A 16,982-nucleotide genomic window follows, 5' to 3' on the forward strand; every position below is an offset into this window, starting at 1 on the left:
TAATCATAGACATGTTGTTATGGACACCCAGTTAACTTAGTAGGTACATTGTAGGGAATAAAATTAGTGAAGGGTATCTTCATAATATGACAGAAGATGTACAGGTGTCTGTTGCAGCCATTCATCCTTCTCCTCTGAGTCATGTGGGGACATTGTCAGTTTCTTGTGGAGAACAAGTCAATACTGGTTCAGTACCGAGAAATTCTGCTTATGTTAACTGACTATTACATTACTGCTGTTACATGACTGGAAAACTGTTGAAAAAAATGGTCTTGACCTTTAGCCTGCTGGTGGCAAGTGATTCTGCCTTTGCGACCAGTGCAGACCAAGATCATGGTCTGCACTATTCGCCATTCAATCAGTTAATGGTACTGTCCAACTTGAACAATGGACCAGTCCATTTTAGAAATTTAGCAGGGTAAGGGTTAAACATGTGTAAGTGTTATGTTTTGTTTTTCAGATGTATTTCCAGTATTTACAGAGTTGGCTGTATCATCTTCAGAATCTTCCAGATGCTTCCAGAACCCTGAAAAATCCTCTCGAGGAGGAGTGGAGTTTTACAAAGAAAATCTGCCCACATATCATAGGTGGTGAGGCAGAGGCTGGCAAGCGATTTAGGTAATCAAATTGTTGTGAATGTTTAGAAAGACAAAACTGGAATAATTAATTATTTATTAACATTTAATTCAAATTACTGTTTCATTGTTGAACTTGAATCACCGTAAATGTGTTTGTCTATCAGTTAAGCATGAGCTGTTAACTTTTTGAAGCACGCTAACCATCTGATAATACATCACATGTAAAACTAAGAAGAAGTTGTGAAATCGAGTGCTTTCAAGAAGTGTTCTAAGTTTTGTGCTTTAATGTTTTATAGCACAATGGCAATCAGTTTGTTGAACTCGATCTCTGACTTTCTGGAGTCTGGTGTGGATGAATGTACGACCAATCTGTTTGACTGGACAACCAATGATATATCAGACTCTGAGGAAGGTGATGGTGATAGCGATGACGATCATGACACCAGTCAACGAAGGTCAAAATCAACTAATTCTCTCAGGTAAGCTATGATTTATAATCTTGATACCAGTCGACAAAGGTCAAAGTCAACCAATTCTCACAGGTAAACTATGGTTTACAAACAGTTATTGAAGAAAGTCAATCAATTCTCCTGGACAAACCAGGCTTTACAGACAGTCACGATACCAGTCAACGAAGGTCAAAGTCATCCAATTCCCAAAGGTTTACAATCATGATAACAAAGGTCAGTACCAGACAGTGCTCTCAGGTGTACAATCACGATATCAGTCAATGAAAGTCCAAGTCTCTTCTAAAGTATCGTTCATGATCATAAACTCTGTCTGGTAAAATACTGTTTGTATATTAAAATGCACTTTAGCAGCAATTTCTTTTTTTGAGAATGGAGATTTTGCTCTCTTATGAACCTTTGAATTAGTCATGTTTAATGTGTGATTTAGTACACAAAGACCTGCATCATGGTTTTAAATGAGGAAATAAGGTGACATCAAAATTCAGGTTTTAAAATGTTTGCTGAATCAGTTTAAATACTGTGGATTTGCTGAAGCTTTGCCAAAAGACATGAAGGGTACAAAATCATTTAAATCAGCGGTTGTTCAACAAACATTTTAATATCCTAGTATAAACTTGATGGTAAAAGGTAAATTTGTTGTCATAAAAGGTCAGCTGTCCCAGTTATGAAGTAGAATATAATTAATTATGCTCATTTATTTCTTTCGCAGAACATCATTCCAGAAGACGTGTAGAAACTTTAAGAATTTGTTCCATGAAGCCAGAGAAAGAGCTTCAAAGGCTCTTGGTTTTGCCAAACTCCTAAGAAAGGTATAGTGTAGTGTTGTATTTGATAAAAGTTTATGCAAAGTTGTTCATTATTTCAATGCTAGTTGCTCAAAGTTTTGGGGTTGTAAACTGAACTGTATATTTGACATTGGTATGAAATACTTCTGCACTTTATTTGTTTTCAGTATTCCAACCAAAACTGTTTGTACATATGTAAATTTAAAGCACATGACTGGGCTTTTTAAGCCATACTCTTCTTTTATTTTAGTGTGATTTTCCCCATATTTAAATCATGACGTCTCTATTTTCCCTCAAAAGGCACTGCCCCTGTCAGCCTATACTGAACAAAAACACGCTGACATTCCTAAAACTGTAAAATCCATTACTGATATTTCAGGATCTGGAGATAGCAGCTGATTTTAATGTTGCTGTTCCAATTGCTGAGTTTCTTTTGAAACTAAAGGAATCTGATCATATCAATGTAAGTACAGAAAAAGATAACCTTGCTCTATTTTCTTGTTCTTGAAATTTTGAAACTGGTAAGAACTGGATAAAATATATTATTTGAATTAAATAGATACCCTTTTCGATCAGTAGTTGCTTTAATGTTTTTGAGGTTTGCAAATACAGCCACTTTGTTAACCTTTATCCTGCTAAGTTCCTAAAATAGACTGATCTATCATTCAATTTGGGCAGTACCATTTATTATTTGAAGGGTGGTCACTGAAAATTTAGACTGAATAGTGAACAGCGCAGACCATGATCAGCCTGCATAGACATGCAGGTTGATCTTGGTCTGCACTGGTCACAAAAACTTTGATATTCACATACTTTTAGCCAAGAGCAAGTGTAAGTTTCTCAAAACCAAGAAGAACTTAAGTCTTAATATTTTAATATGGTCTCATGGAAGTTGGCTTACCTTGCATATTGGTGTGAATGTTGCAGCAACTAATTTTTCTTTTTAGCTCACCTGTCACAAAGTGACAAAGTGAGCTTTTGTGATCGCACGGTGTCCGTCGTCCGTGAACTTTTGCTTGTGACCATTCTAGAGGTCACATTTTTTGTGGGATCTTCATGAAAGTTGGTCAGAATGTTCATCTTGATGATATCTAGGTCAAGTTCGAAACTGGGTCACGTGATTTCAAAAACTAGGTCAGTAGGTCTAAAAATAGAAAAACCTTGTGACCTCTCTAGAGGCCATATATTTCACAAGATCTTCATGAAAATTGGTCAGAACTTTCATCTTGATGATATCTAGGTCAAGTTCGAAAGTGGGTCACGTGCCTTCAAAAACTAGGTCAGTAGGTCAAATAATAGAAAAACCTTGTGACCTCTCTAAAGGCCATATTTTTCATGGGATCTGTATGAAAGTTGGTCTGAAAGTTCATCTTGATGATATCTAGTTCAAGTTCAAAACTGGGTCACGTGCCATCAAAAACTAGGTCAGTAGGTCTAAAAATAGAAAAACCTTGTGACCTCTCTAGAGGCCATATATTTCATGAGATCTTCATGAAAATTGGTCAGAATGTTCACCTTGATGATACTAGGTCAAGTTCGAAACTGGGTCACGTGCCATCAAAAACTAGGTCAGTAGTTCAATTAATAAATAAAACCTTGTGACCTCTCTAGAGGCTATATTTTTCATGGGATCTGTATGAAAGTTGGTCTGAATGTTCATCTTGATGATATCTAGGTCAAGTTCGAAAGTGGGTCACGTGCCATCAAAAACTAGGTCAGTAGGTCAGATAATAGAAAAACCTGATGACCTCTCTAAAGGCCATATTTTTCATGGGATCTGTATGAAAGTTGGTCTGAATGTTCATCTTGATGATATCTAGGTCAAGTTCGAAACAGGGTCATGTGCGGTCAAAAACTAGGTCAGTAGGTCTAAAAATAGAAAAACCTTGTGACCTCTCTAGAGGCCATACTTGTGAATGGATCTCCATAAAATTTGGTCAGAATGTTCATCTTAATGATATCTAGGTCAAGTTTGAAAGTTGGTCACATGCCTTCAAAAAGTAGGTCAGTAGGTCAAATAATGAAAAAACGTTGTGACCTCTCTAGAGGCCATATTTTTCATGGGATCTGTATGAAAGTCGGTCTGAATGTTGATCTTGATGATATATAGGTCAAGTTTGAAACTGGGTCAACTGCGATCAAAAACTAGGTCAGTAGGTCTTGAAATAGAAAAACCTTGTGACCTCTCTAGAGGCCATACCCTTGAATGGATCTTCATGAAAATTGGTCAGAATGTTCACCTTGATGATATTTAGTTTCAAATGGGTCACGTGCCTTAAAAAACTAGGTCAGTAGGTCAAATAATAAAAAAACCTTGTGACTCCTCTAGAGGCCATACTTTTCATGGGATCTGTATGAAAGTTGGTCTGAATGTTCATCTTGATGATATCTAGGTCAAGTTTGAAATTGGGTCAACTGCGGTCAAAAACTAGGTTTGTAGGTCTAAAATTAGAAAAATCTTTTGACCTCTCTAGAGGCCATATTTTTCAATGGATCTTCATAAAAATTGATCTGAATGTTCACCTAGATGATATCTAGGTCAGTTTAGAAACTGGGTCACGTGCAGTCAAAAACTAGGTCAGTAGGTATAAAAATAGAAAAACCTTGTGACCTCTCTAGAGGCCATATATTTCATGAGATCTTCATTAAAATTAGTGAGAATGTTCACCTTGATGATATCTAGGTCAAGTTCAAAACAGGGTCACATACCTTCGAAAAATAGTACAATAGGTCAAATAATAGAAAAACCTTGTGACCTCTCTAGAGACCATATTTTTCAATGGATCTTCATGAAAATTGGTCAGCATTTTTATCTTGATAATATCTAGGTCAAGTTCAAAACTGGGTCACATGAGCTCAAAAACTAGGTCACTATGTCAAATAATAGTAAAAACGACGTCATACTCAAAACTGGGTCATGTGGGAAGAGGTGAGCTATTCAGGACCATCATGGTCCTCTTGTTTTATTTAATTTATTTCTTGTTTAGATTGATAAATAACTGTTGTATTAAATTTGTGGAACAGGTGATAGCTCCATTAAGTGCTGGTTACCTCATGTTTATACCTGCGCGTATAGCAGATCACCGGCGACAGATCATACAGCTGTTGAATGTTACATGTGGACGGGAGGACGTGTCAGTCAGTTCTGATATGTCTAATAGAGATGATGGTTACCTGCTGATGGTGAGATGTGGTGGTGGATTAGATCAGTCCGCAGAATGTCCCCTATGGAATGGTCAGAGCATACAGGTAGAGCCGACAGCAGAAACTGCCATTGGTCTTTCACATATTCAGGTAGGATTTGATTTGTGATAATTAATTACCTTTCAGCATTGAAGTAGTTAAGTTGAAAAGAATATTGATACACACTAATTAGTCAATTCATTGTTTTTAAGTACCTGTAAGCAGTAAATATGTATCTGTGCTTACCAAAAAGTCACAAGTACAAATGTTTCGCTTTGAGTCAGTTTCATAGAAACCAAGGAGATTATCTCTTCTTGAATAGGTAAGGCATAATTCTCCAACAGTCAATGAAATGTCAGTGGTGATGTGTTGGCCAAACAGTGCTTATAGCTTTCATGAATGTTATGTCTTCAGGTTGAGTCCTTACTACTTGTTGTGATACATTCATCCCAGTTAGGGAACCAACGTAAGGAGTTTGAACAGCTGATGGGTAATACTGTGGAATTGGTGAATGAACAAACATCATGCCATCAGGTTATAGCAGAGTCACTTATAGAGCTCAAGGTTTGTCTCTCTCTCTTACAAATATTGAATGTTCTTTAAAAAAAAAAGTGGTGTGGCAGAAGGATTGATGTTATCTTTTGCTATGTTTCTATTTTCAAGAAAAAGATATTGGAACTTTTTTTTGTATGATTCTATTGGAAAGAATATGACATGCTTCTATAGTTTCATAAAAAATCAACATTAGATGGTCAGTGAATCCGTGTTCTCTGGACATTAAGTATGTTTGTAAGTTTATGATACACCAGATTCTATATTTCTGGAATCTGCTATTTCTTCTGCAACGACTGTGATCTGTGATACGTCTTCTCTGGATTTCAGGAATCTATTATTTTCCTCTGATTACTTGATAAGGCAGGGATTTTATCTTTTCTGTATTTCAGGAATCTGCTATATCCCTCCGTGATAAGGTAGCGACTGTGATACGTCAGGTAGAGGAACACTGGAACTGTGATATGGAAATGGAGGAGAGTGAAAAAAATCATATCCTTAAGTTATATCGGGAAACAATGCTTCAGGCTTACAACTTTGGCTTTGAGGTAAGACTCGCATACAACTTTGTGTCCCATGTATTTCAAAATGTTCTTGTCCAACAGTCTAAAAATATTAGAGGATTAATATATATCATGTGAAGTTGTACACCTGGTGTTCTCTTTCACTCAGCTGGGCCAGAGTTATGGTCCTTTACTTAGTGAAAAATACACATAAAGTGCTTAAAAGTTTGTGTTGCATATACCTTAAAAATATTTCACCTAAAGTCATGAAACCATATACAATGACAGTAGTGGGGTCACCTGTGTTCTGTTGACACACATTTAGTTTAATTTATTTCGGCAACTTTAATAGCAGAAACTTTGAGTTACTTGGGTAATTGTTATTGCTGTGACTTTGAAAAATGCATGTCTTGAATCTTTGACTAAATCCTTAGAAAGTTTGTACAGGAAAATTGACAACTGACAGTCCACAATAAAGAAACACTAATTGACAAGCGATCATTGGCGTTATTGGTTTGTAAATTAATGTATCAGTTTTGATAAACATGAAAGATTTTTTTGCTTACATTCAGTATATGAAGGAAGTCACAAGACTTGTATCTGGGGAGACAAGACACAAACTAGGGCGTGGTCTCATGCATTTTGCCAAAGATTGGATGAAGTTTGTTTCAGAAAAGTGTGAGAGGGGTCGTGGTATGAGACCAAGGTATGTAACAATATATGATAAACAAGTTACACATATGAAGTTGTTGAAATTTTCTTTTTAAGCCATGGCAAAGTTGTATTTATAGGGATCATTGTTTGACATGGAAATTTTTTTTTGCAGCGTCCGTCCGTTAGTCCGTCCGTAAACTTTTGCTTGTGACCACTCTAGAGGTCACATTTTTCATGGGGTCTTTATGAAAATTGGTCAGAATGTTCACCTTGATGATATCTAGGTCAAGTTCGAAACTGGGTCACGTGCGGTCAAAAACTAGGTCAGTAGGTCTAAAAATAGGAAAACCTTGTGACCTCTCTATAGGCCATATTTTTGATGGGATCTGTATGAAAGTTGGTCTGAATGTTCAACTTGATGATATCTAGGTCAAGTTTGAAACTGGGTCACGTGCGGTCAAAAACAAGGTCAGTAGGTCTAAAAATAGAAAAACCTTGTGACCTCTCTATAGGTTATATTTTTCACAAGATCTTCATGAAATTGGTCAGAATGTTCATCTTGATGATATCTAGGTCAATTTCGAAACTGGGTCACGTGCCTTCAAAAACTAGGTCAGTAGGTCAAATAATAGAAAAACCTTGTGACCTCTCCAGAGGCCATATTTTTCATGGGATCTGTATGAAAGTTGGTCTGAATATTCATCTTGATGATATCTAGGTCAAGGTTGAAACTGGGTCACGTGCCTTTAAAAACTAGGTCAGTAGGTCTAAAAATAGAAAAACCTTGTGACCTCTGTAGAGGCCATACTTTTGAATGGATCTTCATGAAAATTTTTCAGAATGTTCACCTTGATGATATCTAGGTCAAGTTCGAAACTGGGTCATGTGCCGACAAAAACTAGGTCAGTAGGTCAAATAATAGAAAAAACCTTGTGACCTCTCTAGAGGCCATATTTTTCATGGGATCTGTATGAAAGATGGTCTGAATGTTCATTTTGATGATATCTAGGTCAAGTTTGAATCTGGGTCACGTGCTTTTAAAAACTAGGTCAGTAGGTCTAAAAATAGAAAAACCTTGTGACCTCTCTAGAGGCCATACTTTTGAATGGATCTTCATGAAAATTGGTCAGAATGTTCACCTTGATGATATCTAGGTCATTTTCGAAACTGGGTTACGTGCTGGCAAAAACAAGGTCAGTAGGTCAGATAATAAAAAAACCTTGAGACCGCTCTAGAGGCCATATTTTTCATGGGATCTGTATGAAAGTTGGTCTGAATGTTCATCTTGATAATATCTAGGTCGAGTTCAAAACTGGGTCAGCTGCGGTTAAAAACTAGGTCAGTAGGTCTAAAAATAGAAAAACCTTTCGACCTCTCTAGAGGCCATATTTTTCAATGTATCTTCATGGAAATTGGTCTGAATGTTCACCTTGATGATAACTAGGTAAAATTCGAAAGTGCGGCCAAAACCAAGGTCAGTAGGTATAAAAATAGAAAAACCTTGCGACCTCTCTAGAGGCCATATTTTTCATGAGATCTTCATGAAAATTGGTGAGAATGTTCACCTTGATGATATCTAGGTCAAGTTCGAAAGTGGGTCAAGTGCCTTCAAAAACTAGGTCATTAGGTCATATAATAGAAAAACCTTGTGACCTCTCTAGAGGCCATATTTTTCAATGGATCTTCATGAAAATTGGTCAGAATTTTTATCTTGATGATATCTAGGTAAAGTTCAAAACTGGGTCACATGAGCTCAAAAACTAGGTCACTATGTCAAATAATAGAAAAAACGACATCATACTCAGTTCAAAACTGGGTCCTTTGGGGACAGGTGAGCGATTTAGGACCATCATGGTCCTCTTGTTTTAATTGTTTTGAGGATGTTTTGTCAGACAGCTATTCTATGGGAATATAAATTTTCAGATTTTGACTTTTTGACTTTTGAACAAAAAAAGAATGGGAATTTTAATGGTTTGCGGGGATTTAACTTTGTGATTCACTCAACCACAAAATCCATGAAAATTATTCCTCAGTAATATTAATGTATTTAAAATAAGCCAATTTAAGAGAAATAATTGGTAAAGAAAACTGTGTTAAAATGTGTTGCATTTCAATTAAAGTACATTTTTAGCTCACCTGTCACATAGTGACAAGGTGAGCTTTTGTGATCACCCTTCGTCCGTCGTGTGTCCGTACGTGCGTGCGTGCGTCAACAATTTCTTGTCTGCACAATAGTGGTTTCATTTATGATTTTATTTTAACCAAACTTGCACACAACTTGTATCACCATGAGATCTCGGTTCCTTTCTTGAACTGGCCAGATCCCATTATGGATTCCAGAGTTATGGCCCCTGAAAGGGCCAAAATCAGCTATTTTGACCTTGTCTGCACAATAGCAGCTTTATTTTTTATTTGATTTTTACCAAACTGGCACACAACTTGTATCACCATAAGATCTTGGTTCCTTTCTTGAACTGGCCAGATTCCGTTATGGGTTCCAGAGTGATGGCCCCTGAAAGGGCCAGAATTAGCTATTTTGACCTTGTCTGCTCAATAGCAGCTTCATTTATGATTTGATTTTAACCAAACTTGCACACAACTTGTATTACCATAAGATCTTGGTTCCTTTCTTGAACTGGCCAGATTCCATTATGGGTTCCAGAGTGATTGCCCCTGAAAGGGCCAGAATTAGCTATTTTGACCTTGTCTGCACAATAGCAGCTTCATTTATGATTTGAATTTAATCAAACTTGCACAAAACTTGTGTCACCATAAGATCTCGATTCCTTTCTTGAAACGGCCAAATCCCATAATGGGTTCCAGAGTTATGGCCCCTGAAAGGGCCAAAATGAGCTATTTTGACCTTGTCTGCACAATAGCAGCTTCATTTATGATTTGATTTTAACCAAACTTGCACACAACTTGTATCACCACAAGATCTTGCTTCCTTTCTTCAACTGGCCATATTCCATCTTAGGTTCCAGAGTTATGGCCCCTGTAAGGTCCAAAATTGGCTATTTTGGCTTTTGCAGCCATATAGAGACTTCATTTATGGTTTTATTATATACAAACTTCCAAAATATCTTCAACAATAAATCTTGGATTCCATGACAAATCAGATCCAATCATATGTTCCAGAGTTATTTTATATCTGATTACCTCCCCTGATTGTAATCAAAATGGATTTATATCAGTAAGTACTTACAGGACTTATTTAAAATTTCATTATTGTTATTAGTTGGACTGAGACAATCAGGGTAGATAACTATGGACTGATTTTATGTCAGATTACCTCCCTTTATTTCAAATTAAAATTGTTATGTCTCCATAACTAATGAAGACACTGATCTGGAATTTCATTTATGTCAACAGATTTATTTGGCAGATCCTTCTTTTGTCCACTTACAATATTTATTTTTTTTAATTACTTCCCTTTTACGTTACTATAAATAGCTTATTTTAGTAACTTTTTTATTATTGGGCGTAGGGAAAACACGAGACCAGTTTCCTGTGGTACAACATGGATGGTTCCTCCAATTTTTAGGTGTATTTTAACATACCTATACCTTGTAAGATTTTTGAGTCGGCTAAAGGCTGAAAGCCTTTTGACGAGTCCTTGCTATCCAACGATTCTCTAAATGGACCAAATAGCACAGTGAAGGGATGTAGTTCCATTAGATTTCTCAAACTTCAAACAGTTCACTGCATGAATGAAGTTAAGTTGTGTCAATTCCCTTTGCTATGACCAATATACGATGTAATCTGTCATATTTATGACTTGTAATTGTGCAATTCTCGAATGTAACTCATTAAGCATAAATGTGCATTTTAAGAATTGCGCAGGCTTACAAAGCTTGGGTAACATCCAGCGATAGACAAAAAATAGTTCCACAGGGCTCCAGATAAGATGTGTAATATATGTGTGTATATAAAATTACAGAAACGCACACAATGCTTTTTTAAAAACAAAATCTGAATCGTCTGGATGCGTTAGGTAACATAGCCGATCAGCCTTAATTCTCCCACATTGAACGTAAACACGCATCGTATGATTTCTATAAACTTTGCGTGGGTTGAATTTTGCAGTCAGTAAACGGATAAATTATCGGAAGAAGAAGCTCTTACTGGTTTGTTTAGTTACTACTGATATTAAAAATGATTTTAATTCTTATTTTTCGAGAAATAAACAAATCGTCGAAACATTAAATTGTATTTTCTTGTAGTTTTTGAAATCGAAAGTAGATCGTCTATGTTTGGCTACTTTCACGAAACGAAACAACTGTTTTATGAAAAGATTTAAATAAGAGGTAATTTAACCGTAAACTTCAATGTCAGATACTGCCAATTGCTGCTAAATGTCTTCGTATCATCACAATTTGTAAAATATATTGTTCAAACTGGAGAAAAGTGTAATCGTACCCGGATATAATATTTTGGGTAAATATCGAGCTGTGTTATGAAATTTTAAGAAAAAAACTAAAAACAAACTGAAACTGGTAGACTATACTGTCAGTACATCAATCATTAGCCGACTCAGGCCATTCAGGCCTTTGATTTTTCTTTTTGGTTAAATTCCTTCCCTTTGTTGTTCCTGTCCTTTGGACTTAGATATTTTTTCTGAGGACTTTCTTGTCCTCAAGTGCAATGATAACAGGTGAACGATATAGGGCCATCATAGCCCTCTTGTTTACATCTTCCTGCTCCATATTTTTATGTGTGTGTACCCATATTTCCTTTCAGATGGGCAAATCAAGGTTTAGATTTCTTGCTGATAGCTTGTGAGCCCAAGATTCTTGCTGTACTGTCTGAGGAAGAATATAAGGTATAACATGGAAATACATACTTTCACATATCATATCTTAAACAGAATTACATGGCGTATATGCTTGTTGTTTCTGCATGTACTATAGTCTTACATCAAGAGATTTCAAAAAAAAGTATTAGAAAAAATATGTTCAGTTGGAAATGAAATTGTTTATATTTCTATGTATTTATTTGCCTAGTTTTCAGTGATTGAGCTTGAATGCTTGTAAGGGGAATTTTATACTGATAATTTGATAAAGATTGTGCATTTAATTTACATTTATATTTCTCTCAAATGATAAAAGAGGCCTCCTTGGCTGAGTGGTTAAGGTCACTGTCTTACTCGCTTGTCCCTCACCGAAACCTTGCTGCGGAGTTCATCATGTGAGGATCCAGCAGGCTTATGGAAGATCAGTGGTTCTACCCAGTACCTGTAACAATGCCTGAACTTGAAGATGTTCTATGGGTCTTGCTGCTCCAAAAAAGCAGGAAAAAGTGCCATATGACCTTAATTGCTGTTGTGACTACACACTTAACAAAACAAAAGAAAATAAATGTTAAAATGTTGAAATGTTGAAAAATGTTACAGGATCTTCAGGAAAGTTTAAATGAATTTATCACACACCTTATTGGCAATGCTGAGAAAGCTCAGTATGGAGGTAAGTTTCCTTATTTCCTCTCGTCTAGATTTGAACGTACAGCAGAAGACAATCAATTTAAAGTTAGATACTATGTAAAGGAGAAAAGCCGAAAACTGTCCATTATGTGAAAGAATGGACAAATCGAGGCGCAACGCGCCGAGATTGTCCATTCTTTCACATAATGGATAGTTTGAGGCCTTTCTCTGACTTAAAACACGGTCCTCACGAAAAAATCAAGATTGTCGTGATATTATATAATGTCTCTAATATTGTCCTCTTTGAGGCAAAGACAAATCATTGATTTGTGTCTCTGTGCTAAATAAAAATACCAAGTCAAATGGAATTTAAATTAGATTGCATATAAATGTTTATTGCAATTAAAGGTTTTTAAACACTAATGATATTCAGTGCTGATTCTTAGGAAAGTTTCGAACATATCTCGTTTTGTCATATTTATGAATGATTTGAAGTGCCTTTACAAAAAGTAAAATTAAACTTGGCCTTATGATGTATGTATTAATAGTTGCCCATGCTTTGTTCGTGCTAAGTTTGCAGTTTTATATAAATCAAGTAATTTAATAAATGACGGGTCCAGGTGAAGACATTCTAAAATGTATGTATATGTATTTTATATCGTTATTAGAAAACAATCGTTCTTATCTCGTAATTACAAGATATTCTTTCAATTTTATTAGAAAAATTACTCGTATCACATGAGATCTTTACTCGTTATGACTCATATGTCGTTAATATTTCGTTGTTAAAATAAATAGCACCGTTATTGCAAGACAATTGTACTCAAGTTCAACGTAGATCATTACGGCCAAATTTTCTGGTAATACCGAAATGTGCACTAAAACTTTAGGGAAATTGACGTTGTTTTTTGTCTTTGTAGTAGAAAAGTGAAATTGCACATTTCTGGGTAGGACTGCAACAAATGTCAGTTATGTTACAAATTTAACCAATTTTACATGAACACTGCATGAGAAAGATATGTCTGCAGCATTTGAAAAAGAAAGGAAAATTATGTGTTTTAGCTCGACTATTCAAAGAATAGGTGGAGCTATTGGACTCCAGTTTGTTTAATTCTGCCCACTGTTTTCTTGTTTAGGGCACAGCCATTATTCTATCTGGGGACTATACGCCACTTTTCATGGATTTGCACTCTGTGCATCATTGAAGGTTCCATGTGCACCGTCGTATGAATACATCTGCGAATGTCTAAATTACATTCTGGTACTTATAACATGTGTAAATGTTGAGTTCTGCTCAACCCGGGGCTAGAGGGCGTAGACGGTAGCTTGCACTTCCACTACCGTCCATGAACAGGCTCAATCAGACCGAGCCTGCAACATTTGCGGTTATGTCGTGTTAGGCGACCTGTGGTTTTCCACTTTTTTATTTCATCCCTGTGTCGATGTCCGCGTCGGCGTCCCGATTTGGTTAAGTTTTTGTAAGAAAGCTGGTATCTCAGTAACCACTTGTGGGATTGGATTGAAACTTCACACACTTATTTACTGTGATAAATTGACTTACACTGCACCGGTTCCATAACTCTGTTTCGTATAATTTTTTATTAAGGTTTTATATGTAAGCTGGTATTTCAGTACCTACTAATGGAAATGGATTGAAACGTCACGCACTTGTTCATTGCGATGATCTGACATGCATTACTCATGTTCCATAACTCTACTTTGCATTTTTTACAAAAGTATGCCATTTTTTCGACTAAACAGTTGTTGATTAATTCTTTTGTATGCAAGCTGATATCTCAGTACCCACTAATGGGAATGGATTGAAACCTGCACATTTGTCCATTGTCATGAGCTGATATACTTTGTACAGGTTCAATAACCCTTTTTGCAATCTTACGAAAGTATGCCCCCTTTTCGACTTAAATATTCATTCAGTTGACAAGGCTGTTGAATAGTCGAGCGTTGCTTTACTCCGACAGCTCTTGTTTTTACATAACGTTGCCTGTTTTTATCTATTTTTTGACTGAAAATGCCATACCAGGTGTATATCTGCGATACATTTCTATTGCGATTTAGGAGTACACAAAGAGAACATTATTACTTTCTAACGGTTGAAGATTTAAACTAACATTCTGTAATTACTTTTGGCACACTGTTTGATTTTCATTTGACTGATAATTTGTGGGTCGATTTAGGTTAAAGTCATACGTTCCTCTTCAGGTTTTTTTTATTGCAATTACAAGTTCTGTAAAACGTTGTAGTTTAAATTTCGAAACTTTCGAATTTCTTAGGTTAATGTACTCACACCTCTCAACGCACATGGTTGTTACTATACCTGTCCATTATTAACCTGTACCTGTCCATTCTTAAAGTATCCATTATTTTAAGAATGGACAGTTACAGGTTAATAATGGACAGGTATAGTAAAATAATCGTGTGTATAGAACGGTGTCGGTACAATAACCTATATAGTAGACAAAACTAACAAAGGATTGCATCACAACCGTGTTTTAAGAGCCTTTATTCATCATTTTAAGTCTAAGATTTATACTTTAAAATTATAAATTTTCTTTTTGCTCTTTTCATCAATAATTAAGCACAGATTTTTATGAACCTTTGCATGACTGTACATGTTACAGCTACTGACCTGCAATATTTGCAGTTCTTATAACATACAGTTAAAAATTTTCTATGGCTTTCTAGAGTTCAGAAGAAATATATTATTTTCTCAGTATAACCTGCTTCTTCTTCTATATGTTTAAGGTCCACTGCCTATGCGAGGTTCGAGTGCAGCAGGTGGGGAGAACTACATTATGCGTCAACAGTATAGCCGTTATCCTTCGTGGCCAGCCCCACACTTTGAAGGGAAGATTCCTCGATCTCAATCATCCAAATCTGTGCAGGAAAGTCCCACTAGTCCCCAGTCTGCCCCGGCTGCTTCATACTCTCGTAAGTATAGATAGAAATATACATTATGCTGGGAACCATATTTCTACAAATAAGTCATAAAATTGTGTTTGTTTATAATATGTGACTTTGTACTGATGTTGAGCCATTTAACTTGGAGAAAATTCATATCCTATATACAACTGGTGTTTCAACAGCCCCAGTTCTAACCATTCAAGTGTTTATATCAGTGTGAGACTGACATATGTTTTTGAACTCCTCCATTATTTAGCCTTTATTGTTAAGGAAATTAAAATGTGTTCTCCCATGTTATCTTCACATAGTTACTACACTAGTACAGTAAAACAATGATTGCTCAGAGTCAAAAGGGGATTCGCAAAATATTTGATTTTATTAAGTCTTTAGTGACAAAAGTTAATTCTGCACACATAATTAATTCTCAGTATATTTAAGGAAGTGTATTTTTAGCTCACCTGTCACGAAGTGACAAGGTGAGCTTTTGTGATCGCGCAGCGTCCGTGCGTAAACTTTTCCTTGTGACATCTCTAGAGGTCACAGTTTTCATGGGATCTTTATGAAAATGGGTCAGAATGTTCATCTTGGTAAATTCTAAGTCAAGTTCGAAACTGGGTCACGTGCGGCCAAAACGTAGGTCAGTAGGTCTAAAAATAGAAAAACCTTGTGACCACTCTAGAGGCCATAATTTTCAATGGATCTTCATGAAAGTTGGTCAGAATGTTCATCTTGATGATTTCTAGGTCAGGTTCGAATCTGGGTCGTGTGCGGCCAATAACTAGGTCAGTAGGTCTAAAAATAGAAAAACCTTGTGACCACTCTAGAGGCCATAATTTTCAATGGATCTTCATGAAAGTTGGTCAGAGTGTTCACCTTGATGATATCTAGGTTAGTTTCGAAACTGGGTCACGTTCGGCCAAAAACTAGGTCAGTAGGTCTAAAAATAGAAAAACCTTGTGACCTCTCTAGAGGCCATATTTTTCAATGGATCTTCATGAAAATTTGTCAGAATGTTCACCTTGATGATATCTAGGTCAAGTTCGCAAGTGGGTCACGTGCCATCAAAAACTAGGTCAGTAGGTCAAATAATAGAAAAACCTTGTGACCTCTCTAAAGGCCATATTTTTCATGGGATCTGTATGAAAGTTGGTCTGAATGTTCATCTTGATGATATCTAGGTCAAGTTCGAAACAGGGTCATGTGCGGTCAAAAACTAGGTCAGTAGGTCTAAAAATAGAAAAACCTTGTGACCTCTCTAGAGGCCATACTTGTGAATGGATCTTTATAAAAATTGGTCAGAATGTTCATCTTGATGATATCTAGGTCAGTTTCGTAAGTGGGTCATGTGCCATCAAAAAGTAGGTCAGTAGGTCAAATAATGAAAAAACGTTGTGACCTCTCTAGAGGCCATATTTTTCATGGGATCTGTATGAAAGTTGGTCTGAATGTTTATCTTAATGATATATAGGTCAAGTTTGAACTGGGTCAACTGCGATCAAAAACTAGGTCAGTAGGTCTTGAAATAGAAAAACCTTGTGACTTCTCTAGAGGCCATACCCTTGAATGGATCTTCATGAAAATTGGTCAGAATGTTAACCTTGATGATATCTAGGTCAAGTTTGAAACTGGGTCACGTGCCATAAAAAACTAGGTTAGTAGGTCAAATAATAAAAAAACCTTGTGACCTCTCTAGAGGCCATACTTTTCATGGGATCTGTATGAAAGTTGGTCTGAATGTTCATCTTGACGATATCTAGGTCAAGTTTGAAACTGGGTCAACTGCAGTCAAAAACTAGGTCAGTAGGTCTAAAATTATTAAAATCTTTTGACCTCTCTAGAGGCCATATTTTTCAATGGATCTTCATGAAAATTGATCTGAATGTTCACCTTGATGATATCTAGGTCAGTTTTGAAAC

The 16,982-nt window shown here is 36.2% G+C and overlaps 1 protein-coding gene across 3 annotated transcripts in view; it reads left to right on the top strand.

The window, feature by feature from the left end:
- LOC123551850 (mitogen-activated protein kinase kinase kinase 4-like) overlaps positions 1-16,982 on the top strand; it is a 51,259-nt gene that overhangs the window by 11,463 nt on the left and 22,814 nt on the right. For all 3 annotated transcript variants that reach the window (XM_045341080.2, XM_045341082.2, XM_045341081.2), the window contains exons 5-15: positions 461-618; positions 875-1,057; positions 1,758-1,857; positions 2,213-2,296; positions 4,858-5,127; positions 5,431-5,580; positions 5,961-6,116; positions 6,644-6,777; positions 11,466-11,547; positions 12,118-12,187; positions 14,908-15,093. In XM_045341080.2, coding sequence (XP_045197015.1) covers positions 461-618; positions 875-1,057; positions 1,758-1,857; positions 2,213-2,296; positions 4,858-5,127; positions 5,431-5,580; positions 5,961-6,116; positions 6,644-6,777; positions 11,466-11,547; positions 12,118-12,187; positions 14,908-15,093 — 1,573 coding nt within the window. The remainder of the gene's footprint in view (positions 1-460; positions 619-874; positions 1,058-1,757; positions 1,858-2,212; positions 2,297-4,857; positions 5,128-5,430; positions 5,581-5,960; positions 6,117-6,643; positions 6,778-11,465; positions 11,548-12,117; positions 12,188-14,907; positions 15,094-16,982) is intronic.

The sequence above is a fragment of the Mercenaria mercenaria genome, chromosome 4 (assembly GCF_021730395.1).
Source record: "Mercenaria mercenaria strain notata chromosome 4, MADL_Memer_1, whole genome shotgun sequence".
Taxonomy (NCBI): domain Eukaryota; kingdom Metazoa; phylum Mollusca; class Bivalvia; order Venerida; family Veneridae; genus Mercenaria; species Mercenaria mercenaria.